We start from the raw sequence: 27,328 nt of genomic DNA, 5'->3' as shown, positions 1-27,328 counted from the left end.
GCCTGTTTTCATTTGCCATTTCTTATCCTTTCCTGAGGTTGGAATAATAGTTGTTACTTAGTTAGTTGTTACTTAGTTATCAAAGGATAAGGCAGGGAAGCATTTTCACTTTTTTCCTTCCAGAGTCTCACATACACCACACCTGCCCCAAATTTGATATGTAGCCAAAGATAACCATGAACTCCTAATCTTTCCTTTACTTGAGTCACACCTATAATCTCAATCAGTTTGAGGTTCAACCCAAGGCTTCATGTGTTCTAGGGAAGCACTCTTACCAATTGAACTACATCTCCATCTCTGTTTTGTACTTTTTTAAGATGAAATCCCAGGGGGCTGGAGAGATGACTCAGAGGTTAAGAGCACTGGCTGCTTCAGAGGATCTGAGTTCAATTCCCAGCAACCCCATGGGAGCTTACAACCATCTATAATGAGATCTAGTGCCCTCTTCTGGTGTGTAAGTGTATATGCAGACAGTACATATACATAATAAATAAATCCTTAAAAAAAAAGATGACATTCTAACTGGATGACCTGGAACTTGTCATATAGATAAGGCTAGCCTTGAATTCAGAAGCGATCCCAGTTACAGGCCTGCACCATCACATCAAAGTTCAGCATTTTGAAAAGGTTGGTGAAAAATAAAACATATCCATTAACAGTTCAATTAATAAATAGCCCACAATCAGTAGCAATCAAAATAATGAAGCTATCGGCTGGCCATGTAGCTCAGTTAGTAGTGCTAACCTTATGTTTGAAAAATGGTTAGATGAAACTAGTCAGAGGAAAGATGCAATTAACAGGGTGGTGACCAGTTTGTTTATAACTCATTGATGGTGCTGTGTGGCTAGATATTAACAGGCTTGATTAAAAACTGGAGCTGGACCCTTCCCTTAATAGCAAAAAGACTGGATCTGCAAGATCAATTACTGGCCAGAAGAATAGGACATGAGTTCTATCTCTAGCCCTGAGAGGTGGTGTGGCATGCTGGTCTGCCAAAGTTATTAATACATAATAAAGTCAACCTGGCTCCAGGAGCCTTAACTCTTAAATGATTGTATAGTACTTGGCTTTCTGATGAAGAATGAAGATGTAATCTTGCTGTCATGTAAGAGCCAAACCAGCAGGCCTGTCAACCACCTACACAAGACAAAGACCTCTGAAAACTGTTTTTGTTTTAGAAGTGGAATAAATATCTGAAATATAGACCAGTCCAGTGGTCCCTTTGGCCACTGTGCACTTTTAACCTCTTAAAACTGCTCTACTCTGTAAAAAAAAAAAAAAAAAAAAAAAAAAAAGTACTCTGCAATAAACCACCAATCTTTTAATCTACTCTGTGTGCCTCATCTCAGTTTTTCTTTTTTGGGTGGAGAGACAAAGATGAAAGGGATAGGGAGCTGAAGTGAGCCCAGACCAAGCCCCCAGGGATAACAGTTTATACAATTGTTGGTGTTTATTGTATTTAGTAAAAGACTTTAGTTTTTGAAGACAGGGTTTCTCTAGCTTTGGAGCCTGTTCTGAACTCATTCTGTAGACTAGGCTGGCCTTTTAACTCAAAGAGATCTGCCTGCCTCTGCCCCCTGGGTGCTGGGATTAAAGGCAAGTGCCACCACCCAGTGCATAGCCTTCATTTATAAACTTTACTCCCAGGCATTGGTGGCACATGTAGGAACCCAAGGAGGCCAGAAGAAGGCATCAGATCCCTGGAGTGGGTGACAGACCATTGGGAACTGTAGATGGTAGGATCCTGCACTCTTGATGATTGAGCCATCTCTCCAGTCAATATTTTTGATAGAGCATTCAAGCTTTCTAAACCATACTACAATGTGTAGGTAAAAGCTGTGGTACTAAATTTAAGGGGGGGGGGGAAGCTTTAACAAATAGGCTTTGAATCCCCAGATAATTAGTGCTTATTTTATTCACATACACACCACACACACACATAAAATGTTATATTTTTACGGGTCCAGTATGACTAACCATAGCCACTTTGGTTTTAACTGCCATTTTGCCTACCAAGTGACCTTGATTTGCATTCCAAACCACATAAACAAAAGTTACTTGTCAGATGTCAGCCTAGGCTCCAAGGTAGAGTACTTGCCTAACTGCACAGGCCTTGACCTTGATCTCCATCACTGTACCACTAAAAATAAAAGGAAAAAGTTAAGTCAGGCATTTTATACTAGCTACTGATGAGATATTCAGACTTACTGTGTAGTGTCAGTATTTTATAAGAAGGCCACATTTGTGTAGCTTAGCATAAGCTCTATTTCTGGGGTATAGCTACAAACTATTCCTGAATATTAGCTATTTTTCCCTTTAAATTGTTTTTTGCTAAACTACTTGGGTTGGGGATGTAATCCAATGCTTGCCTAATATAAACAAGGCCCTAGGTTTGATTGTAAGCATAATAAATGAGCTAATTAATATCTAAATTATTAGATGTCAGTGACCTGACATCTGATAGAGCCAGCAAGAAGGTTCAGCAAGTTAAAGGCACCTGCCACTTAGCCTAAATAATTCAGATTAATGATTAAGTAACCATTAGTTATCCACAGAATACTAATAATAAAAGAATGAACACAACCTAGATAAGTCCTCAAATCATGATGCAATTAAAAGAAAAAAAAAAAAAAGCAAGCCCCAAATACTCAAAAGGTTGCAAATCATGTAGTTTTGTAACAACTGCCTACAACCCTCAGGCTATACCTCTGGCTGTCTCAGAACACACTATGTAGACCAGGCTGTCTTTGAACTCAGAAATCCCTCCTGCCTCTGTCTCCTGAATGCTGGGAGTAAAGGTGTGCACCTCTATGCCCACTTACTATTCTTGAAAATGGCAAAACTATAGAAAGGAGAGCATATTAGTAGTCTCTTGCAGTTAAGGTTATGGGGCTAGGTGGTGGTGGCTCATGCCTTTAATCCCAGCACTTGGGAGGCTTATCATTTAAGGACAGCCTAATCTACAAGAGTGAGTTCCAGGACAGCCAGGGCTACTCAGGGAAACCCCATCTCAAAAAATATCAAGAAAACAAAAGAAGGTTATGGGGTGGGGGGAGTGTGAATGAAAAGCAGTGTGAAGAATCCTTGTGGTGATAAAGTCTTGACTATAACAATATCTTATTTCTAATAGTTGATAATATCAATTTCTGTACTGTAGTTTTATAAGATGCTACCACTGGTTGAAAGTGGGTAAATTAAACACAGGATCTTGCATTATGTTTGATGATGTGTAGGCATCAAGAATTGTCTTTAAAGGCCTCATTTTGAAGATTGAATTTGTTCTCAAGGTTGAGTTAGCCAGGAGAGAGGAGTGAGACTTTCTCAATAGAAAGACAAACTGAAATCGGGTTGGTAAAACTTGAATGCAAGGTATGTGTTAGCCTGAGGACTGAGTGGTCAGCCAAGGCCAATTCTTAAGAGATACTGTTTAAAAACTGGACACAGTAGTTCACCCTGCAATCCCATAAAGGTCACCATGAGTTTGAGACCAGCCTGGTTTACTTAAGCTAACAGGGCTCCATAGTGAGACTATATCTGGACAAATAGACAAAGATACATTGGGGTAACTTCAACCTTTTGTATCCAGAATTAACAGATTGCCAAAACAAATTTTCTTAAACAAAAAAAAAAAAAAAAAAAAAAAAAAAGTTTTAAAATCTAAGAATACCTAAACAGACCAGGTGTTGTACACATCTTTGATTCCAGCACTCAGGAGGCAGGGGCAGGTGTAAAATCAAAGCCAGTCAGGGTTAAGACTCCACCTTAAAAAGGCAAAAAAAAAAAAAAAAAAAAAAAAAATCCAAACAGAGCTGGCTCAATGGCATATATATGGGGCTGAAGAGATGTCTCAGATATTAGAACACTGGCTGTTCTTTCAGAAGTCCTGAGTTCAATTCCCAGCAACCACATGGTGGCTCACAAGCACCTACAATGAAATCTGGTGCCCTCTCCTGCTGTGCAGGCAGAATACTGTATACATAGTAAATAATAAAGACAAATAACACAAAAAAATTAAATGAGCATTTGTTGCCAAGCCTGATGACTTGAATTCAATCCCTAGAACTCACATGGTAGAAAGAGAACCAACTCCTGAAAGTTGTAAAAGGTATACCTAAACGAGGTCTAGAGATACAGCTTAGGTGTCAGTGTGCCTAATATGTAGGAAGCCCTGAGTTAAATCCTCAGCAAACTGTAAACTAGACATGGTATATACTTGTAATCTCAGCACTCAAAGACAGTAAAGACAGGAAGAAAGGGTATTTAAGGTTATCCTTATTCACATAGTTTAGGACCAGCCTGTGACATGAGACTGTCTCAAAACAAAAACCCTGTAAGATGGCTCAGGAGGTAAGAGTGCTTGCTTCCAAGCTTGACAACTTGAATTTGACACCTGGGACTCCCCCGGTGAAGGGGAGAATTAACTCTCCCAAACTGTCCTATGACCTCCATGCACAAGCCCCCCAAAATACACAAATGTTTAAAGGAATCCAAAAAATTAATTTGAAATGTGATATGGTATTGGATGGCCACTTACGTGATAAAGAAAACCACTGAAAAGTGGTTACTAGAGGCTGGAGGTTAACAAGGAAAAATCATGCTTTAACAAATATCTGGAAAAAGATTTGGAGTGTTTTATCAAAGAGATGTTTCAAACTAGGTGTGGTGGTATATGCTTTTAATACTAGCACTTGGGAGACGAGGCAGAGGCAGGTGAGCTCAAAGCCATCCTAGTTTTGAGACAGAGACCTTGTCTCAAAAACACAAAGCAAAAAGATGTTTCAGATAATGAGTAACCCTTTTTACCCTCCCTCCCCCCTGCTCAAGGAAAAAAATATGCTTGACAAAAAAAAAAAAAAAAAAATGATGATGTATTTGATGCCTATATGTTGGAGGGAAAGACAGATACTACTGTTGTCCAGCAAGCATTACAAGATCCTAACTAATAACACACTCCCTTTCTTTCTCTAGGTGGCCCCTTGTATTTTTTAATTTATTTGTTAAATTTATTATCTTTGTGTATATAGGTGTTTTCCCTGCATGTATGTCTGTGTACCCACCCACACAGGCCAGAAGAGGGCATCAGATACCCTGGGGCTGGAGTTACCATGTGGATGCTGGGAATTGAACCTGGAACCTCTAGAAGAGTAGCCATTGTACTTAACCACTGATCCAACTCTTCAGCCCCAGATCTCTCCTATGCTCACAGTAGGCCTATACTTTCTGGATTCAGCTGATGGACAATGTTCATATCCTAAGCTGATCATGAACAAATGTGTCAAAACATCACATTCCATCCTATAAAAACAAGAAAGAAAAAATTCCCTACTGTAGTTCATTATAAATACTGAGTTGAGCTGAAGCATAAATCAAAAAATGTGTAGCCAAAATTAACACCAAGTAAATAAATTACAGTAAAGTGGATATTATTTTAGACATAGATCTATAAAGGAATTAAATGTACAAAACCAAATGTGTACAATGTATGGAATATAGTAAAGAGTAAAATGTTAATATGCAAAATGTTTTAAAAGCTACTGTGACTGTTATGTCACTGGCCTTTCAAGAGTTGTACATTTTAAACGAAGAAAGAGAAACATAACACCTTAAAATTTTTTAGATATATTATTTTTATTCCAAAGAATAAATGCTAAACAAACTCTCCAAATCACAAAATCTGGAAGAAGCCCCCTGATCTTCTGCATGGACTGAGGTAGGCATCTGCACAGCCACAGGGCTCAGGAGCAATCCACTGTCCTCTAGAACACTGAGGACGGGAGGTGCTGAACCCCTACTCTAGTGAACTGTTAAAGTAAGTTTCCCTTCTCATTCCCCAGAGAGCTGCTCAAATTGTTGTCAATTTGTTGTCTGTTCCTGGGTTTGTACCTTCTCTTTTGTGACAGAACTATGTTTTGTTAAAAAAAAATCAAATTGTTGCTTTATATGACCTCTGGGTACAGAAATATTATACTGTGGTTTTTAAAACACTGATTGACTGTACTTGCTTGAATACTTTCTCAAATTGATTTTGCATTTATCATTGATGATAGTAAAGATGAGGGAATAGGAGGTGTAAGACTGAGACATCAGTATGTTCCCTTTTGGTTTAGTAAAACCAGTCTCACAGTGGTTTTGTACATTACAAACTTGTACAATATACCTCTTCACGGTTATTAGTAATAATGCCAAATATTACAGAACTGACATGTGGAGCAAAACATCAGAATATAAAATCATTTCAGAAAATCACACTGTCTGTAGCCCACAGTGAATTTTTAAAAGGTAGAAATTTTTTTTCCAGTCTGCTAACAAGCTCCTTCTACTCAGTAGCTTTCCAGGTTAGTGACAAGTGGCCCTGTTTTTCTACGGTGCATGCCACTCTTACTTGACTTGGAAATATATACTCAAGATTGATGAAGGCTTTGATGAATCTTCCTTCTAGAGCTTTTTGCTCAGAAGCACCAAAACTGTTCCAGTGAAGGAGTAATGTATTATGAAAACCTGACTTCCAAAGAATTCCAGTTTCCCGCCTGCTTCTCCTAAGACTACCTAAATTACACTAGTTCCATTATGTTAGCAAATAAAAATTTCCATCCACAGGATGAAGGTTTCATCTCTTAAACAGGAAGCTGATGGAAACCTACCTTCCTTACAAAATTTCCTAAGGGTAAGAGGAAAAATCATAAGAAATTGCATTGATCATGTTATACAAGTGCTGGGTTTGGTATTTTGTTTTTAATGGGAGACAACAGCTGTTAGGTCTAAATTAGGAAACAAACTGACATCTCGTTCAGAATCTCATTATTTAGAAGCTAATCTGATTAATTTGGGAATGTGACAGATTTTAGCTTTATGCCCTCTCCCTAAATAGACATGTTGATGCTAAGACATCAATGGTAACTTCAGACAACAAAGGATCTTTGGGCATCACCTCGCACATCCTTCTTTTCCAGTAAGCAGCTGGAATAAAGCCCTCATACTTATGGTACTCAGACAATGAACCACAGTCCTTACTAACATTCTTGTGTCAGGACTATCAAAAATCAAGTGAACCTCAATACATAGTCATCTCATTTCTAAAACATGATGGATCTGAGCCGAATACTGCCACCTACAAGATAGTACTTACATTTTCAGGGCAACAGACAACTAGTCAGATGTCTTCATTTTGCTGCAAGTGTTAACTTTTGTAAACTCTGACTTTATAAAATCTAAACACTGTTCTTAGTACCTTCCCAAAGGTCCCGACTAACACCAAGAGAAGTGAAGATCCTGTTTCCTCAAAAAATGTATCAAACTACTATGTGTTTTCAATATTACTTAGGTTTTTAAGACAAAAAAATTTCCCTTTACAAGCTGTTTTTATGTTTTCTTTTTAATTGCATTTTATTTGTGTGTGTACACACACACATGGGCCACCATGCACATGTGAAAGTCAGAGGACAACTTGCAGAATCTGTTCTCTCCTTCACTATGTGAGACCCAGGGTTCAAACCTGGATTATCAGGGTTGGCAGCAAGCACCTTTATCCACTGCCCTGCTTTTGGTTTGAGCAGGACCTCATTTTGAAGCTCAAGCTGACCTGGAACTCATTACATAGCCTAGGCAGACCTTGAACTTGTGGCAGTCTCCTACCTAAGCTTCCTGAATGCAGAAATTACAAATATAAAGCCACCACAACTGGCTACAAGTCACTTTAATATTTGTTTCTATAAAAAAAGGCCAAACTCTTGGTTAAATGTCACAAATGAATGTCAAAAGTGCCTCCAGGAGATGCATGTTTTTCACTTGGTTAATTCTCCTATTGATTAAAGTGTTCCATAGACTGAAAATGTAGTCAAATCATGAAGTTCACATTTCTTTCCTCTTCAATTGATCACAGAATTGGACAAAAATGAAAAAGCAGAGCTGTTCCAAGTCCACAAAGACACTGGCTTTTCCCTAGCATCATACAGTATTTGACTTTAACAAAAATATTTAGATAAGTTTCAAAGTTCTAGGATAATGATTTGTACATGTAGCAATACTGAACTATGTATCTAAATAAGCTAATTTTGAGAAAAAGAAAACAACAAAGTATCCCTTTTCAATTGGTTTCATACTTTTTTACAGACAACACAGAATTGAGATAAAACTATAGATCACTATAAATCTGATCTTAACATTAGAACCTGCAGTATGCAAAAATTCCAGTTGTATATTGTTAGGCATTTGTCAAATGATAACCAAATGTTTTAAGCTTGTAAAGTAATATTTAGGTGATTGATACTTCCATGGATCCTTTTGTTTGTTTTTTTAATATAAGCTTAGATATTCTAGTAAACTAATTTTTTCATCTAGTCAGTCTTTGGGTTATTACTTCTCGATACATAATAGAGATGTAGATAAGCAACAAAAAGATAACAAAGAAGTCATCTAGAAAGCCCAGAATTCCAAACAAGGCTTCAGGTACAAAGTCTAGAGGTGATATTAGATAGAAAAAAGCTCCCATTAAACAAAGCATTATCCTAATTCGGAACATCCAGAAGAGACCCCCAACTGAAAACACTTCCCTGAAAGCATGTCTCAGCAAGGTGGGGAGATCCATGATTCTTTCCATAATCTGAAGGAGGAAAAACAAGTACTACGATTTAACATCTAATATATCAAATTAAAAAGTAATATAATTTTTGTACAATGTACAAATTCAGCTAAGATGAATTAAGGTGTTTCACACACTTAATACCAGACTTTCCAATTATGCATTTTATTTAAAAACTGGTTTAGTTAGTAGGTTCTTAAAAAGTAGGCTTTATTATAGACAACTGGAAAGTAATAAAGTACCAAACGCTTAAAATGTGGGATATAGATTGAGTACACCTTATCTGAAAGTCAAAAGCTTCAAATGCTACATAATTTTTTTTAAGTATTCTGAAATATAAAAAGCTGTCAAGTCTAAATCTGTGAAGTAAAAATGTTTTGGATTCCAGAATATGTCAAATTTATGATTTTATGATTTTCAGTTTGGGAGGCTCTATTTGTAAAATCCATGTGAATATTCTGAAATCTGAAAAAAAAACTCTGGTCTGGAGCATTTCAGATAAGTGTTTCTTAACCTAAAGTCATGCAAAACTCAAGTTGTCAATAAACTTATTTAACAAAATAAGCCAAGAAACCATAGGCCAGGAACAGTAGCTCACACCCATATTTCCCTGTCAGGAGGTTGGAAGTCAGGAGGATCAATGATAGCTCAAGGCCAGCATAGGCTACAGAATGAGCCCCTTCTCAAAAACAAAATTATTACATAGGCTTATAATCTGAGATTTGTTCCCCAAGTGTCAGATTACTATCAAGATATATCTGGGTTGGATTCAAAAGCAATAAATTATCAAGTGAGGCGACCTTGGGTTACAACTTTCTAATTTGATAGAGATAATTTAACAATAATTGAGTATTTAATTACCTAGAATAATTACTAAGAACTAAAGAGATATTGTACAGAAAAGGCCTTTGTAATAATAAATAAATAATAAGAGGCCAGACTACGTACGGTTTTTGTTAACACCGGAGATTGAACCTAGGGCCTTGGTAGGCAAGTGTTCTACCCTTAGCTATATCCCAAGATTTCCTTTTACTTTTTAATTCAGAGAGCCATCTCATCAAGTTGCTAAGGCTTGTCTTCAATTTGTGATCCTCCTGCCTCAGCCTCCCAAATACCTGGGATACATGTTTGCTCCACCAGGCCTGAGTAAGTATTATACATTAAAAACACACTACGTGTCTGCACACACACATGCAGAGCAGAGGGCTACCACATTCTATACATGTCCCTAAAGGATATATATAAAAATAAACATCATTGGAAATATGGCTCAGAAGTTAAGAGCACTTGCTTATTGTAGAGGACCAGGGTTTGGTTTCCAACATACTCACTGGGTGGCTCACAATCACCATTCCAGTTCCAGAAGTACTAATGCCCTCTTTCGGCTTCCTTAGACACCTACATGCATGTGGTGCACATACACACATGCAAGCACATATACCTATTCATAAATAAAGCAGTTTTTAAATGCTAGGTCAAAAACAGGAAAGAACTAAGCATGGTGGCACATGCCTTTAATCCCAGTACTTGGAAGGCGGAGGCAAGTAGATCAGTGTTATTTAAGGCCAGACTAGTTAGTTATATATCAAGTTTCAGACAAACCAAGGCTACATAGTGAGACTGTCAAAAAAAAACAAACAAACAAACAAAAAACAAAACTGTGGCCCCTGGGAAAGCTACAACTCAGTGACTGGCAATGAGGGTTAAAACTTGGTCCAAAACACATAGTAAGACTTAGATAGTCCAAGAGCTAGTTGTAAATCTGATTTTACAAAAAGAAGTATAAAGGCTGTCTCTGACTTTTCACCTGCTATAACATTACTTACAGATCTAGGCTGCCCTGAGAATCTCCGGTTATAATCATTAACATCTTGACGCAATCTTACAACATCCTGAGACTGATCATCTTCACCAAATACTGTTAGGAGTAGAGTTACCTGTGTATTACAGGAAAAAGCTGTTACACCTTCTGCACCATTAGTATTATTTTTTCATTTTGTGTTGTTCAAGAGAATGAGAAAAGCTTCTGAATGTGTATTTCATTCATTCCTTTGAATAAAGGCAACATGGGGGAACAAGTAAATAACTACTGTCTTACAGTAAAATGTCATAATACAAAATACAATTTTTAATACCTCCAAGATAAAATGGGTTCCACATCTAAGCACTTTAATATTTTCCTGACCATAATTAGGGGCTAAAACCCATAGTTCTCTGGAAAAAAGCATATACATGGAAATAAAAGGATGATAGGAAAACCTTTAATAACAAAGTTAAAAATATTTTTAAAACATTAATAATATAAACCTATCACTTTAAGAGAAAAGACTGAGCATTTCTGAACAATTTATTTTTACTCACATTCAACATATCTTTGAGTGCTATCATAATACAGAAATTATAATATTGTATGGCCTCACTCTGAAACACCAATTCCTTTTGTAATAAGCAGATATAAGTCTTGGTACTGTTACTAACAAAGATTAGTTTTTCTGCTTTCATGGCCATGGTAAAGATGGCACACAGTTGCCTCAGGACAATACAGGATAATACCTTGAAAAAGAAGTATAGCTAAGAACAGAACATGTAAAGAATAATCAATCATTGATAAATATAATGAGATAAAATGGAAGGACCTCAAAACAGGTTTAGTGGGCTGGAGAGATGGCTCATCAAGTAAGAGCTAGCTGCTCTCCCAGAGGTTCTGAATTCAATTCCCAGCCATCTATAATGGAATCCAATACCCTCTTCTGACTTACAAATGTGATGCAGAGCACTCATATACATATTACATAAATAAGTCTTTAAAAAAGGAACAAGTATAGTTTTAAACCATTCTAGATGTTTTTACCCTCCCTCTGGTTAAGAAAACTACTGATCAGGTGTTCTCCAAACAGTTAAATGAAGGAGTGGCTGAATAGTATGATCAGCAGACACAGCCATTCATCCCTGTACAGATTTGTTAATAAAGATGTAGTCTCTGAAATAAAGCAATAATTTAAAGTCTCTAGCAAGATTAGCCCTTAAATGTCAAGGACAGTCAAATCAAATCTTTAGATTTAATCCTCATGGCGTTTTCCTTCTTACAAGTGTTTTCTTTTCTAAAAGCTTGAATTGTTTTTTGTTTTTTAATGTAGTCTTGTCAGGAATGGTGGCAAATGCCTCTAAATCCCAGCACTAGGGAAGCAGAGGAAGGCAGATCTCTGTGAGTTCAAGTTCATCCTGGTTTACCTAGGACAGCCAGGGCTGCATAATAAGAGCCTGTCTCAAAACAAACAAGTGAATGAATGAATGTAGTCCTTCAGCAAATATTAACTGAGCATCTACAGTGAGGTAGGCACTGTGTTAGTGCTATGCACACATGGAAAAAAGATGAGACAGCCTCACCATGAATGACCTCAATATCTCCAAGAGAAACAGGGAGGGTGACCTGTGGTATTTTCAGGTGGCATTACAACAAAGGTAAACTTTTCCCTGGGATGTCTAGTAACCCTGAAGAATGAGGAAGAGTCTTGAAATACTGGTAGGAGTACTTTATAAGTCAATGTTCACAGAGGAGTGACAAGTGTGCTGCTCTAGTCAGAGACAGCAGCTTGTACCATATTTCCATGGCCCTTTGCCCAGTGAACCAGGTGTAGAGCAGCACTTTCTACTGTCCTGCCTCCAGCTGAATGACCACAGTTATGGAAAAAGTAGCTCAATTTAAAATTTAAAACTGGTAATACAGGGAAGGAGAGATGGTTCAGTGGTTAAGAAAGTTCAGCTCTTGCAAATGACTGGGTTCAGTTCTCAGCACCAATATTACACAGTCACTCATAAGTTTAATTTGCGAGGATCCAATGCCTTCTTCTGAACTCTGTGGGCTCTTGCACACACAGGCTGCACATACATACACACAGGCACACACACATAAAGTAAAACATTTTATAACAGGAAAACCTGCTAATATTTATGAAATGAAATAACATAAGTGAGGCTATATATAGGACACTACCGTTTGTCTACAGATTGGACAACTGATTGCACCAAGCCAGGACCCATATCGCCAGTATGCAATTATGCAGGAACCTAGTGGAATAAGAAAATATCAACAATGAAGCTTTACACTCCATATATACTGGTTTCAACTATTTAATACCATTACCTTCTTTAAAACATTGTTTTATTATATTGTTTATCAAATATATGAACCTGTACACATACAAATATATATACAGGTGCATATATACATATGTATATAGACACAAAAAGAAAACAAATTAATTTGTTGGTTATATTATTTTCATCTGATGCCATGTCTTAGCTTTATCTCTGACCTTTTCAACCAAAAATTCAGCCTACTTTGACAGACATTACATTCATTTAATCTCAAGTATCTTTTCCTCAAACTATGTGGGTGTCCTTATTTTGCCAATATATAACACCACTTGGCTTTACTGAAAAACTATGACTCAGCATATTAAATGTTTCAGTTTATCTGCTACTAGATGCTTGATTTTTTTTTTTTTTATTCAATTTTCTCCCTCCACAGGGGGAAAAAAAGCTTAGGTATCATCTGGTGCAAGAGATGAGTGAACTTTCATCTAGGTCACAATCTCTATGAATCTATTTAATTGCAAAATGAGAACAAAATTCCACAGGCCTGACAGAGTTAAATAATGTAGATTACAGATGCAAATAAGATGATTCTGCTGCTGCTGCTGTTATTCTAGTTTACTATAATGGAGCAAAGGTGTTATGCTTCATAAAAAAAACTTACTGAACTAAGAGCTCTTGACACGTGAGGAATTAATATACTTGAACTATTTTCCAAATAGTTTTTTTTTTTGAGAAACTGCATAACAAAGTTTTACTTTTGAATTTACTAAATAATTATGTAACATGGCTCAGTTTTTGGAGGCATGCACAAGGTGTAGGTTATCAATCCCCCTCAGCAAATACATCACGCATGGTAGTGCATGCCTGAATCTCAGCACCTGGGAGGTAATGTGGTTCACAAGTTCAAGGTCATCCTGGGCTACATAGCACATTTGAGACCAATCTAAGATACACGAGACCCACCTCAAAAGAAAAAACGTACCTAACAAGTAGAACAGGATATCAGAGGCAATCTACCCTATTACCTCAGACTCAGAGGTAAAAGCAAGAACACAATACAGCCATCTTTCAATTGACAGGATTATCCACTCAGTGAATCAGCTATGCCTGAGTTGGCAAATAAGTTCATTTTGCCTGCCAAGCCTCACAGATCACTAACACCTGCAGGGAGGATGAGCCAGGCCCTGTCTAAATTCAGAAGGCAGGTCAGATGGATCAGGAACACCTACTGCAAGCCTAAGCAGCAAGATATCTGTCTCTCCTGATGGCCATTAGCTTCCCTCCTCCATTTGATCCTTATTATCCTACTTTCTTCAGCATTTCCAAAAGACAATTAAAGATTGAAATGTGGCTGGGCAGATGCCTCAGCGAACAAAGCCCTTGCTATCCAAGCTGAGGACCTGAGTTCAGATCCCTAGAACCCATATATGGACTGGATGCAGTGGTACATGTCTATAATGTTGGCACTCTAGAGATAGGATGTGAAGACAAGAAAAGATACAGAAGCTTGTAAGCCAGGTAGACTGGCATATGTAGAAGTGAACAAGAAACCCTGTCTTAAGGTAGACGATGAGGACTCAGCTGGATTTATCCTTTAATATCTCTACACACACCATGGCACCTGAACTGATGCACACAAACATAGAAAGTCTTAAACCAAAACAAAGAAAAGCCGAAGACCATTAGTAGAGCTCAGAAAAGGGCTGGGCAAAGTTCCTGTGAGAACTGTCCTCCCTTGGCAATGGCAAATAATAAATTCCACAGATAATTCAGTGTTCTATCATATGTTAGGGACTTGGGCAAAAAACCTTAGTGAAGTTGGGCATGATGGTGCACACCTGTATCCCAACATTTTGGAGAGGTAGGAGAATTGCCAGTTAACTCAGTGTCTGTCTAGTGTACAAAGCAATATACTGTCTCAAAACAAACAAACAAACAAAACTTAAACCACAGCTGGGTCTTGTGGTACACGCTTTTAGTCTCAGCATTTGGAAGGCAGAGGGAGGTGAATCTCTGGGTTTGAAGCAAGTCAGATCACATAGCAAGTACTAGGACAGCCAGGGCTACAAGGTGAGACCCGGTATTTAAGAACAAAAACTTGGGGAGTTTGAAATTAATGGCTGAAGGAACACATAACTAGATTAAGTATAATAATCACAATGTATGGAAAACTCTGCACTACAAGGTAGGGATTTCAAATATTCCTATCAAACACAGAATTATTAATAGTAAAACTGTAAGAATTCTATTATGACATCAAAGAAAAGACACAAAAGGGGGTACACTAATGAAGGATCATGAAATGCTACATAAATTAGTCTTTAAGTAAAAATTCAGAAGATTATTGGGAATAATTAAGACCTATCTTAATTGTATATGGGTAAACTGCTTCTAATATTCTACTCATTAGCCATTTTTATGTAGTATCTGTAGGTTCAAAGGGTAAAACATAAGAAAAACACTTTGTTATTCAACTTGCAACTAAAAGAAAGGAATACTATTACTGAAGAATAGGCCTAATAGACATAATCTAACTTTAGAGCAGTTCTGAGAGTGTTCATTTTCCTATAAGCCACCAATCAAAGCAGAACTAAGCACAGAGCTAAAAGACAGATCTGTGTTGTTTGACAGTTGGGTTACCCATTACAAAACTTCTCACCTTCCCTGAGCCTTAGTTTCTGATTTGTGGGGTTGGATGAGATTGCGGTACACTTCCAGTACACAGTGGGCACATCCAAATCTTGTATGGACACAGTAAGAAATAATGGTATCCTGCTATTCTCTATGAAGTCTTTCTGAGAGCCAGGAAAGTCAATGGGAGATAGAAGGTACCTCTCATTGATGCTAAATATGAAAGTACTCCCTCTTTATGCTGGCATGCATTTTAGGTTTCCTACGCTCTGTCTCCAACTCCTTAAGGTCACACAGAAAGAGTAAAGATAGATAGTAGAGGTTTGTGGCTTAGGTCTTGAGATACAATCTTGCCACTGGAAGTTTGAATAACAAATAAAATTGACAAAAGTTGAAGGACTCAGTGGACCCATAATGATAATGTTACTAGTCAACTTGAACTCTTCTTCCAAGAAATTTCTTGGAATACACAAATGTGAACACACTAAATAGAAAATAAATTATGATATGGTACCGGTCTATGTGTGTATACTATCAAATATGCATGGGTACATACTTTTTTTGAGACTGGGTCTCGTGTAACCCAAGCTGTCTAGCTGAGGATGACTTCGAACTTCTGATCTTCCTTCCTCCACTGAGTACTAGGATTCAGGCATGCACCACCATGCCCTGGTTTATACAGTCCTTGGAGATCATGTGCATGATAGGAGGCATGCTACCAAATGATCTATGTCCTCAGACCTTAGTATGTTTACCATCAAAGTAGTATACTATTATTTGGATGGCAATCTACTTTTCTCAGGAAATAGAAGATATGAAAAAGAAAATTATCAACCCAGCCTATGTATATACGTAGGTCTTGAGCTAGTAGTTACTTTAACCAAGTATGATATTGTTTGCTTACCACAGAAAAGATGTCCACAATTTGTTTCAACGGGAAAGGAGGCCTGGTGTAAGCAGACTGGGCAGTACATTTCAGTGTAGAACTGCTGTCGAGCAGGAGCAGGGACATCCTGGTGAGAGGACACAGACACACCTCTCAGAACAGAAATTACACATACACAACAGTTTAAGGTCTTGCAAGACTGAGAAGCTTGCAAAGTTATATTGTTTTATTTAAGCTACTTGGCCTCCACCTTCCTTCCTAAACACAATTTGAAAACAAAATACAGATTAACTCAAAGTTTATCTTTTACTTTATGACAATGCATACAATATTTTGAGTTCCACAAGCTAATATATAAACTAGAGAATAAGAAACATCAGGCTTCATAGCAGAATCATCATCAAGAAACCAGAGAGACTTCATCCAGCAACTGATGGGAACAAATGCTGAGTCCCTCGTCCAAACAGTAGGTGGAGTTCAGGGAGTCCTGGGAGAAGGAGAAGGAAGGATAGGAGGAACCAGAGTGGTCAGAAGCACTATGACACACAGAATCAGGACTCATGGGGGCTCATAGAAACCAAGGAGGTTATAGCTGAGTGTCTTCATGTTCTTGTTGGGAACAGGGAGCTGTCTCTGACTCTTTTGCCTGCTTGTGGGACCCTCCTACTACTACTGGGTTTTCTCCTCCAGCCTGGTCTTATTGTAGCTTATTATGCCATTTGGTTGATGTCCCTAGGAGGCCTGCTCTTCTCTAAGGTGAGGTGGAGATAGGGTGGAGAACAGATCTGGAGAGACTGGGGTAGAAGAGGGAGGGGAAACTACAACTGGGATGTTAAAAAAAAAAAAAAAGGAGAGAGAATAGAACAATAAAGAGAAATTTTTAAAAAAAAGAAAAAGAAATACTAGGCTTCAGTGAAACTCAGCATGCCTGAGGCCCTGGGTTTGATCCTCAATACCATCAAAAGAGAAAAAGAAATATAAAACTATTATCCTTAGTATTCATTTAAAAAGTTTTAAACTTAAAAAATGTTTTTTGGATTGTTTGAGCTGGGGTCTTGCTATGTAACACTGGCAGATCTGGAATTTACAGCAGTTTACCCCAGGTCCTCAAATGCTAGGATTGCAGATATTGTCTTGTTTAGTTTCTTACATCCTTTTCTTTTAACAGCTGTCCTCTGTCTTTTTTTATTATTATTCATTTATGTATTTATTATGTATATAGTATTCAGTCTATTTGTATCCCTGCAGGCTAGAAGAGGTCACAGATCTCACTATGGATGGTTGTGAGCCATCATCTGGTTGCTGGAAATAGAACTCAAGGCCTCTGGAAGAGCAGCCAGTGCTCTTAACCTTTGAGCTATCTTTCCAGCCCAACAGCTGTCCTCTGATAAGTGTTGCATATCTGTTTTACTTTGTACAAGAACTGAATTAAACTTCCAGTGAAAATTTGCTAATGTTAGAAGTAGAAAATTTTAACACTATTGGTAACTTGAACTTGGTCCTTCACAAAGTCATGCTGGTAAACATTAATATGCTTTTCAGTGCACATGTTTGTAAATCCCAACAGCAAGGAAGTGGTAGGAAGGAAGACAAGGAGTCCAAGTTACCTTTGGTGACCTAACAAGTTCCAGGTTTGGGATACATGAGACTTTGTCTCAAAAACCCAAAACCAATCAAAATACATACATCTATGCATATTCCTTGTATGCATCACTGTTATGATCAACATCAGTGTTGAGTGAAATTACTAGTAAAAGAAGCTCATATCAAATACCATTGTGAAATATAAGTGCCAAGAAGGCAAAAAGTCCACTCACAGAATTCATTGCAGTACCTGGGGACCTGGAAAACTATCTAGCAACTAACATAAAATGTACAGCTTCATCAAGGGATTGGAGAGCTGGCTCAGGGGTTAAGGACATAAACTATTCTTACAGTTTGTATGTTCAGTTCCAGAACCCACATGATGGCTCACAACCATCTACAATCAAGTTACAGGGGATTTAACACCTTCTTCTGAATTCCATGGCACCAGGCACATACACAATGCACATAACATACATGAGGCAAAATATTCATACACATACAATAAATAGGTATCAATTTTTTTAAATAAAATAATTATCACAAAAAGTCAAATTTAGTAAATATAAACTTAAATAAATTAGTTGGGCAGTGGTGGTGCATGTCTTTAATCCAGTACTCAGGAGGCAGACACAGGTGGAGCTCTGTGAGTTCGAGACCAGCCTGATCTATAGAGAAGTTCCAGGACAGGTTCCAAATCTATACAGAAAAGCCCTGTCCTGAACCTTTCTCCCCTCCGCCCCCCCCACAAAAAAAGCAAGCAAGATACAAAAGCTAATATTACAAAAAGAAAATATTTAAGTATTAAAAGATTTTCCACATTTTGTTTTTTTAAAGAATGTCCTGTCTCTTTCTAAACAGAAACAAAGGAGTGCATGGTGGAGGACCAAGTGGAGGTGCGAGGGAGCCGGGAGGAAAGGAGGATGAAAAAACTGCTGTTGGAATGTAAAATACATTTAAAAAACTAATTAATTAATAAAAATGTCTTATCATATATAAAAGAAGAAGAACATAACAATAAAAGCCCAATAGGGTAGCTCATACCTGTAATCTCAGCATTAGGGAGGCAGAGGCAAGTATGTCCCTGTGAGTTTGAGTTAGAGGCCAGCTTGGTCTATATAGCAAGTTCTAGGCCAGAGAGGACTACATGATTATATATCAAACAAACAAAAAGAAAGGAAAAAAGTTTTTTACTTCATTTCAGACAAGGCTAATATTACTTCTATACAAACAAAAACAAAAATTATAGAACAAGTTAATAAAAATCATATATGTATCTGTATAGATTAAGACTAGTAAATTTGCAACTGGGTTCGGTAGTAGTTCCAGTACTTGAGAGGTTCTGGTGGTTTAAGTAAGTATGACACCCATAGGCTCATATAAAAGTTCAATGCTAGCTGGTGAACTGTTTTGGGAAGGATTAGGAGGTTTGGCCTTGTTGGATGAGGTTTCAAAAGCCCATCCAGGCACAGTCTCTTTGACTCCAATTTAAGGATATAAGCTCTCAGCTACTGCTCCAGAGTTATGCCTGCCTGCCTGCCACCATGCTCTCCACCATGATAATGAACTAACCCTGAGAAAAAGTAAGCAAACAAACCCCCAATTAGATGCTTTTTTTTTTTTTTTTTTAAATAAATTTCCTTGGTCTAGTCAAAATAAGAGAAAAGTATCTAAGACAGAGGTGGAGACAGGAAGATAAGGAGTTTAAGATCATCCTCAGCAAACCCGTAAGTCCTAGGCCAGACAGAAATACATGAGATACCTTAATGTCCCTCCAACCCCAACAAAAGAAGAAAATGTTAGATGAGCAGTGCTAGTGCACGACTTTAATCCCAGCACTCAGGAGGCTGAGACAGGTGGATCTCTGTGAGTTTGAGGCCAGCCTGGTCTACAGAGTGAGTTCCAGGACAGACAAGGCTACACAGAGAAAACCTGTTTGGGGAGAAGAAAAAAAAAAAAATGTGCTTAATCTGACAATATATAATCTGAAGAATAACTAATATAAGGAGTAAAGAGGTTGATGTTTCTCAAAGTTATTTTCTAATGTGTCACCACCACTGCATACAAAGGAAGTTATAACATCCCCTTATATAAATACATATTCTATATCACCATACCTGTTCTGTTTGAAGTTGTTCTCGAAGCACCCTGACTAGTTCTTGGTTTTCTGGATGAATGTTCTGCTGTACATTTCTGTTGGAAAGAATGCAGTAAATTCTGAAAAGAACTATCATATTAACCTCTCTGTGTTATTAGTCTTAATTTTTTACCACAAGCCGATGAGATGGCTCAGTGGATACAGGCACTTGCTGTGCAGGCCTAATGACCTGAGTTAGAGCTCCAGAACCCATATCAAGGCGAAATCAGAGAGCTAACTCTACAGAGTTGTCCTCTGACTTCCCAATCACACTATGGCAAGGACCTCCCAACCCCATAAATAATAATTAACAATTTTAAAACTCATTTACTTTGTGTGTGGTGTACATGTGTGTCTGTATGTACGGGTATGTGCTATGGCACACACTTAACTTACAGGAGTTGCTTCTCTTTTGCTATGTAAGTGCTGGGATTGAACTCAAGTCATCAGGCATGGGAAATGTATTTGCCCACTGATCCATCATCCTGGCCCAATAAATATACATATTTTTTTTAATTTTAGAAAAATAACTACATGAGGGCTGAAAAGATAGCTCAGAGGTTAAGAGCACTGGCTGCTCTTCCAGAAGTCCCAAGTTCAATTCCCAGCAATCATATGGTGGCTCACAACCATCTATAATGAACCCAATGCCCTCTTCTGGCATGCAGACATATATATATATATATAAATAAAAAACTCATATACATAAAATACATAAATTTTTTTCTTTAAAAAAAAATAGAAAAAAGAACTACTGGTAACTGAATGTAACAAGTGTAACAGATGATATACAACTACACTCCAATTCCAGGATTATGTATTCGAGGCTACTCTGTGACTTAAAGATTCTCCCCAAATCTATGATCATCAGCTGATTTCAGGTTTAAATGGTAAATGATTAAATCCAGATTCCCAGTATCTTGAGAATTTACTGCAACTTAATAACATATAGAACAATTAATACATTTCTTTTGTGAAGTTTCTTTGAAATAAGAAGTTAAATAGCTCTACAAATTATACATCTGAACACTTCCACATCTAACTAGGTCTTTTTCCTATTTTTTCATGTTAAAGGAGAAGAGAAGACCCCAGAAATTAAAATTATATATGGTAAAAATGCCAAAGCTAACTGTGCTGGTTGATTTTTTGTCAACTCGACACAAACCCATATATCTGGGAAGAGAGAATCTTAACTGAGAAAATAAATTGGTGTTCAACTCACTGGGTCACCCCTGGGCACAGATGGTCCTGGACTGTATATGAAAGCCAGCTAAGCAAGCCACGAAGAGCAATCTGGTAAGCTATACTCCTCCATGGACTGTGTTTCAGTTCCTGCCAAGTTCCTATCCTGATTTCTCTCAGTAATGGAGTGGGATCTGAGAGCTCCAACAAGAAAGAGAACCTTTCCTCCCCAACTTGCTTTTAGTCATGGCCTTTATCACAGCAACAGAAAGCAAACTAAGACAGGAGTATACCACTAACTTCTTAACAACTATAATGGAAAATCAGAAGCAAGCAGTTGGCAGCAAATATAAAGGAATGGGATTAGGCAAAGAGAGCACTGGTATTAGTAATGAGGAAGATTTCTTTGTTTTTGTTCACTTTTTCTATCTAGTTATTTTGTACGTATTATCCATACCACTGTCTAGTTGGTGGACTCAATTATAAAAATTTTTAAAGGATAGTCTCATATTTAATCAAAACGGAAACTATGAATTTAAATATTCCCAGCTAAGTCAGAAAAAGTATGGCAGCATTCAAAGCTTAATGGAAAATAAAAATACTTTAGTACATATACACAGTCACAGAAACCAGATATTACTGGGAAGAATCAAAGAGTGGTCGACCTTTAGAGATACCCAGTACCTCAAATCATTTATCCTTTAGTCTCACCTGAAAAGTGCATATAGGAGAGTAGCAATCAAAGCAAAACTGACCACCACTGCCACAAGCACTTGATCACTTACTCCTTCTATAACTGAATCTTCCTGTTGCAGACTTGGAACTTCACTGTAGTATTTGGCCATTACAGGTCTAAAATAAGAAGAAGCGACAGTGACATACATTAATAAAAGCAATGTAAGTATTTCTTACTTCTAACACATCTAATACAGCATGCTCTTTAATATGGATTCCATTTAGTACAACTCCAGTTAAGGTTCCCCTGATAATGCCTTTTTTTTTTTTTTTTTTTTTTTTTGGAGGAGACAAAAATGGCATTTTCTCTAAGGAAACTACTTTTTTTTACCACCATATCTATTTTTAAAGTAAAATTTTTAAAAATGGCTTTCCTTGTGGGATGGAGAGTTAGTTCAGTGGGTGGATTATACGCCTACCATTCACAAAGTTCTAGGTTTGATCTCCAGGACTTATAAAACAGATTATAATAGTGCATGGAGGCCAAGACAGGAGGATCACTGCAAGTTCAAAGCCGGTTTGGATTACATGATGAGTTCTAGACCAGCCTGGGCCACAAGGTAAAGTCTCAGTCTGGAAGGCAGGGGAAAAAAAACTGAGACAGAACTAAAAGTAAATTAAAACATTTTCACTGTTTAGGCTTAGTTATTTTAAAGAAAATATTCTCCTACCCCAGCTGTTCTTTTCTAACTCCTGAATATCAAATAAAATCTTTAAGTAGATATTATTCCTCTGTCGTAGCATGTGAAGAGGAAACATAGTCCTCTATAACACTATATTAGCCAGCACATGCTCTACACACAAAACTTAGTAAAAGGGACTGACCAAGCTTACATGCAGTAAAGACAAAGGACATCAAACTCCTTCCCAAATTCTAGAGAAAAACTATAGCACCCAACACTACAAGTACAATGGGAAACAACCCAACTACACTGTAGGCCAATCACCCTTGACATCCAGTGAACAAAACTGTAATGCTCACAATCTTATATGACAACTTAAGGGAAACAATGGAAATATTCCATTAGATGTCTAATAGTATAAAGTTCTGCATTTATATAAACTATTGCACTGAAAAGTTTTATCCAAGGCTGACAGATGGAGGTCTTGCTTAGCATTCATAAACCCAGTTTCAATCCCTAACTCAAAATAAACTGACCCTCACCTGAAATCCCAGCACCTGGGGATGATCTCCAGCACAGAGGTGAGAGGATCAAAAAGTTCAGAGTCATATAGCAAGACAGGACTGATATTAGCTTAGTACATAAGCTCCATCTCAAAAACAGTTTTATCCAAAACCAGTAATCTGGTGAATCTTAAGAAGAAAACAGTGTGAAAAACCCATATCCTTGAAAAGGATCCAAATTAGCTGCCAGTAAATTACCTCTTAGGGAAGAAACCTAAGCAAAGAAATACATCAATGATAGGTTTCATCATCTTTACACAGCATACTAGTCTGATATACCAGGAACTTTTTAAGGACAGGTTTCAAATTCCCATTGTGAAGTTAAGAGATTGGGAGGGGGAGAGGGAGAAAGAGAAGGAGGAAGGTGGGAGAGAGGAGAATGTGTACTCTACTTTTAGTATTTTCATTTTAAAACAGCCAAACTGAAAAAAACAAACAAACAAACAAAAAACAGCCAAATGAACTGCTGGCTGAAGCTTGGGGAGGGGGGCATTTGAAATAATCTAAGGACATGTCAGGTAGCCAGTTAAGTTATTTTCTAGGTATTCTCTTTTTAAATCATATATGCTGTGGCTGTGATTAGTGCCCGAAAGACAGGGGTGGGAATGTAGTTTGGTTGGTAGAGTGCTTGCTCTGCATGCATAAAACTCTGGGTTCCATTACTAGCACCACATAAACACACTGGGGAGGGACAGACAGGAGGGTCACAAGTTAGAGCCAGCTTGGGCTCCATGAGACCTGTCAAGTGTGGTGGCACATGCCTTTAATCCCAGCACTCAGGAGGTAGACGCATCAGCTGAGGCATTATAGTTATTACCATTATTCACATTTCTCCTATGCTGTAACTTAAGCAGTCCATTTTGAGAAAACTGGATAACTGAAGCCATTGGGTGGGCCCATAAACAGCACAATCTGTCAAGTGCCACCCACCCAGCACAGACTAATAAATGACTTACTCCTGGAAGTAGAAAGGGAGACATATTATTAGTATATTGAAATAAATTTAAAGTGTAAGGGCACAAAACACATTAAAATAACATCATGGAAACCAGGAACAAGAACTTCTCCAACATGGCAGACTATGGAGAGTATAACTCTTACCTGGACCCAGTGAATAGTCAACTGTCTTAGTTACAGTTTCTATTGCTGAGACAAAACACCACAACCAAAAAGGAATTTTGGGGGAAAAGGGTTTATTTGGCTTACATTTCAACATTTCTATTCATCACTGAAGGAAGTCAGGACAGGAACTCAAACAAGGAGCTGATGCAGAGGCCATGGAGGGGTGCTGCCAACTGGCTTGCTTCCCATGGCTTGCTCAACCCACCTTCTTATAGAACCCAGGACCAACAGCCCAGGGATGGCACCACCCACCAAGGGCTGGGCCCTTCCCATTGATCACTAAAGAAAATGCCTTATAGCTGGATCTCATAGAGGCATTTCCTCAGCTGAGGCTTCTTCCCCTGAAGACTCTACCTTGTGTCAAGTTGACACACAAAATCAGCCAATACAATACCTAACTCTGGGATGACATGCTCCTACAACTACCTACGGTCTAGATACTTGATGTGAGCATCAAAGACCAATAAGCACAGGACTCCCTAATCGTCCTTGGGGTTTCAGCTTGGCTGCCTGGCCTCTTTATCCACCTGAATCTATGCAGGAACCCACCATTTCCTGAGCCCTCAATTTAGCTTTTTACCTTGCAACTGGACTCTAGCTTCACTCTCCAAGCCTGACTTCAGAAGCTCCCTCCTGGCATTACCTATTAATGCAGTTTTCCTCAACCCTTTTTTGAAATCTTTTGAACTCTGCTGCAGGTGTGTGTGTGTGTGTGTGTGTGTGTGTGTGTGTGTGTGTATGTATGTATGTGTGTGTGTGTGCCTTATATATACATGTGTCTTATGATTTGTGATATGAGAGTTAATGTTACTAATTAAGACTAGAATAAAAGGACCTACTTTTGCCTCAGCCAGATTATCAAGGTAGGTGGGATTATATGACAAACTGATGTCATTGAACCTCATGTTGTGATTCCACAGTCTAATTCTGGAAAGTCACAAACATGTTCATCTGTTTCTGACATGTGTGTTCACCACCAAATGCAAAATTTGTCATATGGAATGACACCACCTTCCCAAGTTCACAGACTGCTGTGGTTGAGAACTAGCCTCCACCTGAATAAGGCCTACAAAGACAGCTCAGAAAAATCCCAACACACCTATTATGGGTCTTTTCCTAATACTGTTAGGGAAAGGGGTCTGGGTGATGGGCCAACAGGAAAAAAAAAAAGAGGAGGTTGGGAAGAATTTCTAGAATTTCCTATAACAAAGGATATTTGGTTATTCCCCAACCCTCAGGTTCATGTAGCAACTTGATGGTCACATGGCTTATGTAATTACTTTCAAGGAGCTTTTAATGTAATTTCTGTCCTGAAAAGTAATTGGAAGCAAAAATAAAGCAGTAATGATACATCAGACATAAAAACACCTTGGACTCAAAGACTTGAAAAGATGTACTCTAAATCAATCTTATCAAAGCCTTGATAGTTAATGTAGTACTACCATAGTCCCTTCAGCAAGGCTAACACCTGTGGTCTCCAAGCCAAAGACAAGGTCCTAGTCAATGTAACATATTCTTACTATTTACTTACCCAACAAGATGGAGTCACTAAAAGGTGACACAGGTTCTACAGAAACAGTTTAGTATGGAATGTAGGAACTCTAGTCTGACAAAGATCCAGAGGCACCCACATAGAGCCATAAGCAGAGGAGACACACAAAGTTGGGATTTCTAAAGTTATTTCTGCTCCTGTAGAATGCTTGCAAGGAAAACCTTTGAGAAGACTTCAGCTAAAATTTATTATTTATTTGTTTACTATTGGTACCAAAGACTGAATTATAACCCTGATGTTTGCTAGGGTCATAAACTAATACTATATCCTCAGCCCAAGATTTTTTTCCCATCTATAAAATGATCGATTACATGTGATTGTTAAGCAGTAGTCGATAAAAGTATCATTAGACAAACTCAATGCTATTTGGAAGCTGTAAGGGCTCTGAGAGAAAAAAATCGACTTCTAATGGGAAGGCTCCAGGAACTGCAAAGTGAAGGTGTGTCCTGGGAAGTTAACTTCTGAAACACTCCAAATCAAACTTTACTTGACCTGGTAGTTAAGCGTACCTTTTGAATCCACAATTCTCCTACGACTCCAAAGCATGTACCTTGTATCTTGGTGTCTTGAAAACGACGATTGCTTTGCATTAAGGTCCAGGTAGAAGACTGCCTATTAAAGCATAGTTCTGAGACGCCCTAAACTGGAACATAGTGCACATTAACAGCAGAATGGATATAAGGCTGTATTCACACAATGGAATACTAGACAAGCATGGGAATTTGCAGATAATGTAATATTAGCAATTAAAAGCCAAACCCAAAATATGGGTCCATTCATAAATGTTCAAACTCAGACAAAAGAAAACTATACTACGTGCATACTCATCTGGCAAAGCTAAAGGGGAAAGCAATAAAAGTGCCTGTCACAAAACTCAGGCTAGAAATGATAAGCGTGGAGGATACTCTTGAGAAACTGGCAATTCTTTTATGAACACCCCTCAAGCATATTACGTCCTACAGACTGTTGTGCACGCCACTTAAAATCGTATATGAAACCCTACAAGGTCTGTCTCAAAAAAAAAAAAAAAGATCAAAGTTGGACAATGGAGCCAATTCCCAACGCGACAAGAAACAGGCCTTAGGAAGAGTCAGGGGTCCTCACGCACTGGTGAACTGGCGTCCACCCTCTCTCACTTCGAGTGAAGTTTTAGGGGATAGGGGGCTACGAGGAGGAACGGCTGCTCGTCAGCCCGGCCGAACCCGCCCCCAGGCCACCGAGACGCGCCCACGTCAGCCGCCCCACCTTCGCCCCGCGACTCCGGGCCGGCTCGGGCGAGTCGGGGCTGAGCTGAGGCTTCCGGAGGAAGGCGGCGCACAGAGCCCACCCTCGCGCCGAGGAGCGCCGCCCCGCAGCCCCACCGCGCTGAGCCGAGCCCGAGCCCCGCCGTGCGCGCCCTCCGCGGGGCTCTGCGGGGGCGTGGCCTGGCACAGGCTCGCGGCCGGGGAGGGGGCGCGCGTACCTCTCGGCGGTAGAGCAACTATCATCGCTGCAGTCCGTGTGACAGAATAGAGTTCATTTCCGGGGACTGCCCAGCTAGCTACTCCTCTCGGGCAGCGGCCACCAGCCGCTTCTTGAGCAAGAGCGCCGGCGTCGGCGCAAGCGCAGTGCGGACCTCTAGGGAGAGTGAGCCGCAA

At 38.6% G+C, this 27,328-nt stretch overlaps 1 protein-coding gene across 4 annotated transcripts; it reads right to left on the bottom strand.

Annotated features, from left to right (window-relative positions):
* Positions 1 to 7,711: 7,711 nt before the first annotated feature.
* Positions 7,712 to 27,322, bottom strand: Rnf170 (ring finger protein 170). 4 transcript variants are annotated; one of them, XM_051182198.1, is made up of 9 exons: positions 27,154 to 27,322; positions 26,201 to 26,334; positions 23,835 to 23,975; positions 21,808 to 21,948; positions 19,895 to 19,970; positions 16,212 to 16,320; positions 12,573 to 12,646; positions 10,405 to 10,515; positions 7,712 to 8,599 (listed from the first exon to the last, which is right to left on the bottom strand). In XM_051182198.1, exons 4-9 carry the CDS (start codon positions 21,939 to 21,941, stop codon positions 8,330 to 8,332), a joined length of 774 nt encoding a protein of 257 aa, XP_051038155.1. In that variant the 5' UTR covers positions 21,942 to 21,948; positions 23,835 to 23,975; positions 26,201 to 26,334; positions 27,154 to 27,322; the 3' UTR covers positions 7,712 to 8,329. The 4 variants fall into 4 exon arrangements, with proteins under 4 accessions (XP_051038155.1, XP_051038158.1, XP_051038154.1 ...); XM_051182201.1 differs by lacking the exon at positions 23,835 to 23,975 and having other exon boundaries at positions 26,242 to 26,334; XM_051182197.1 differs by lacking the exon at positions 23,835 to 23,975 and having other exon boundaries at positions 27,154 to 27,321.
* Positions 27,323 to 27,328: the final 6 nt, after the last annotated feature.

The sequence above is a fragment of the Phodopus roborovskii genome, unplaced genomic scaffold (assembly GCF_943737965.1).
Source record: "Phodopus roborovskii unplaced genomic scaffold, PHOROB, whole genome shotgun sequence".
Taxonomy (NCBI): Eukaryota; Metazoa; Chordata; class Mammalia; order Rodentia; family Cricetidae; genus Phodopus; species Phodopus roborovskii.
The sequence above is the reverse complement of the archived record's forward strand: the minus strand, read 5'-3'. Positions and strand labels throughout refer to the sequence as shown.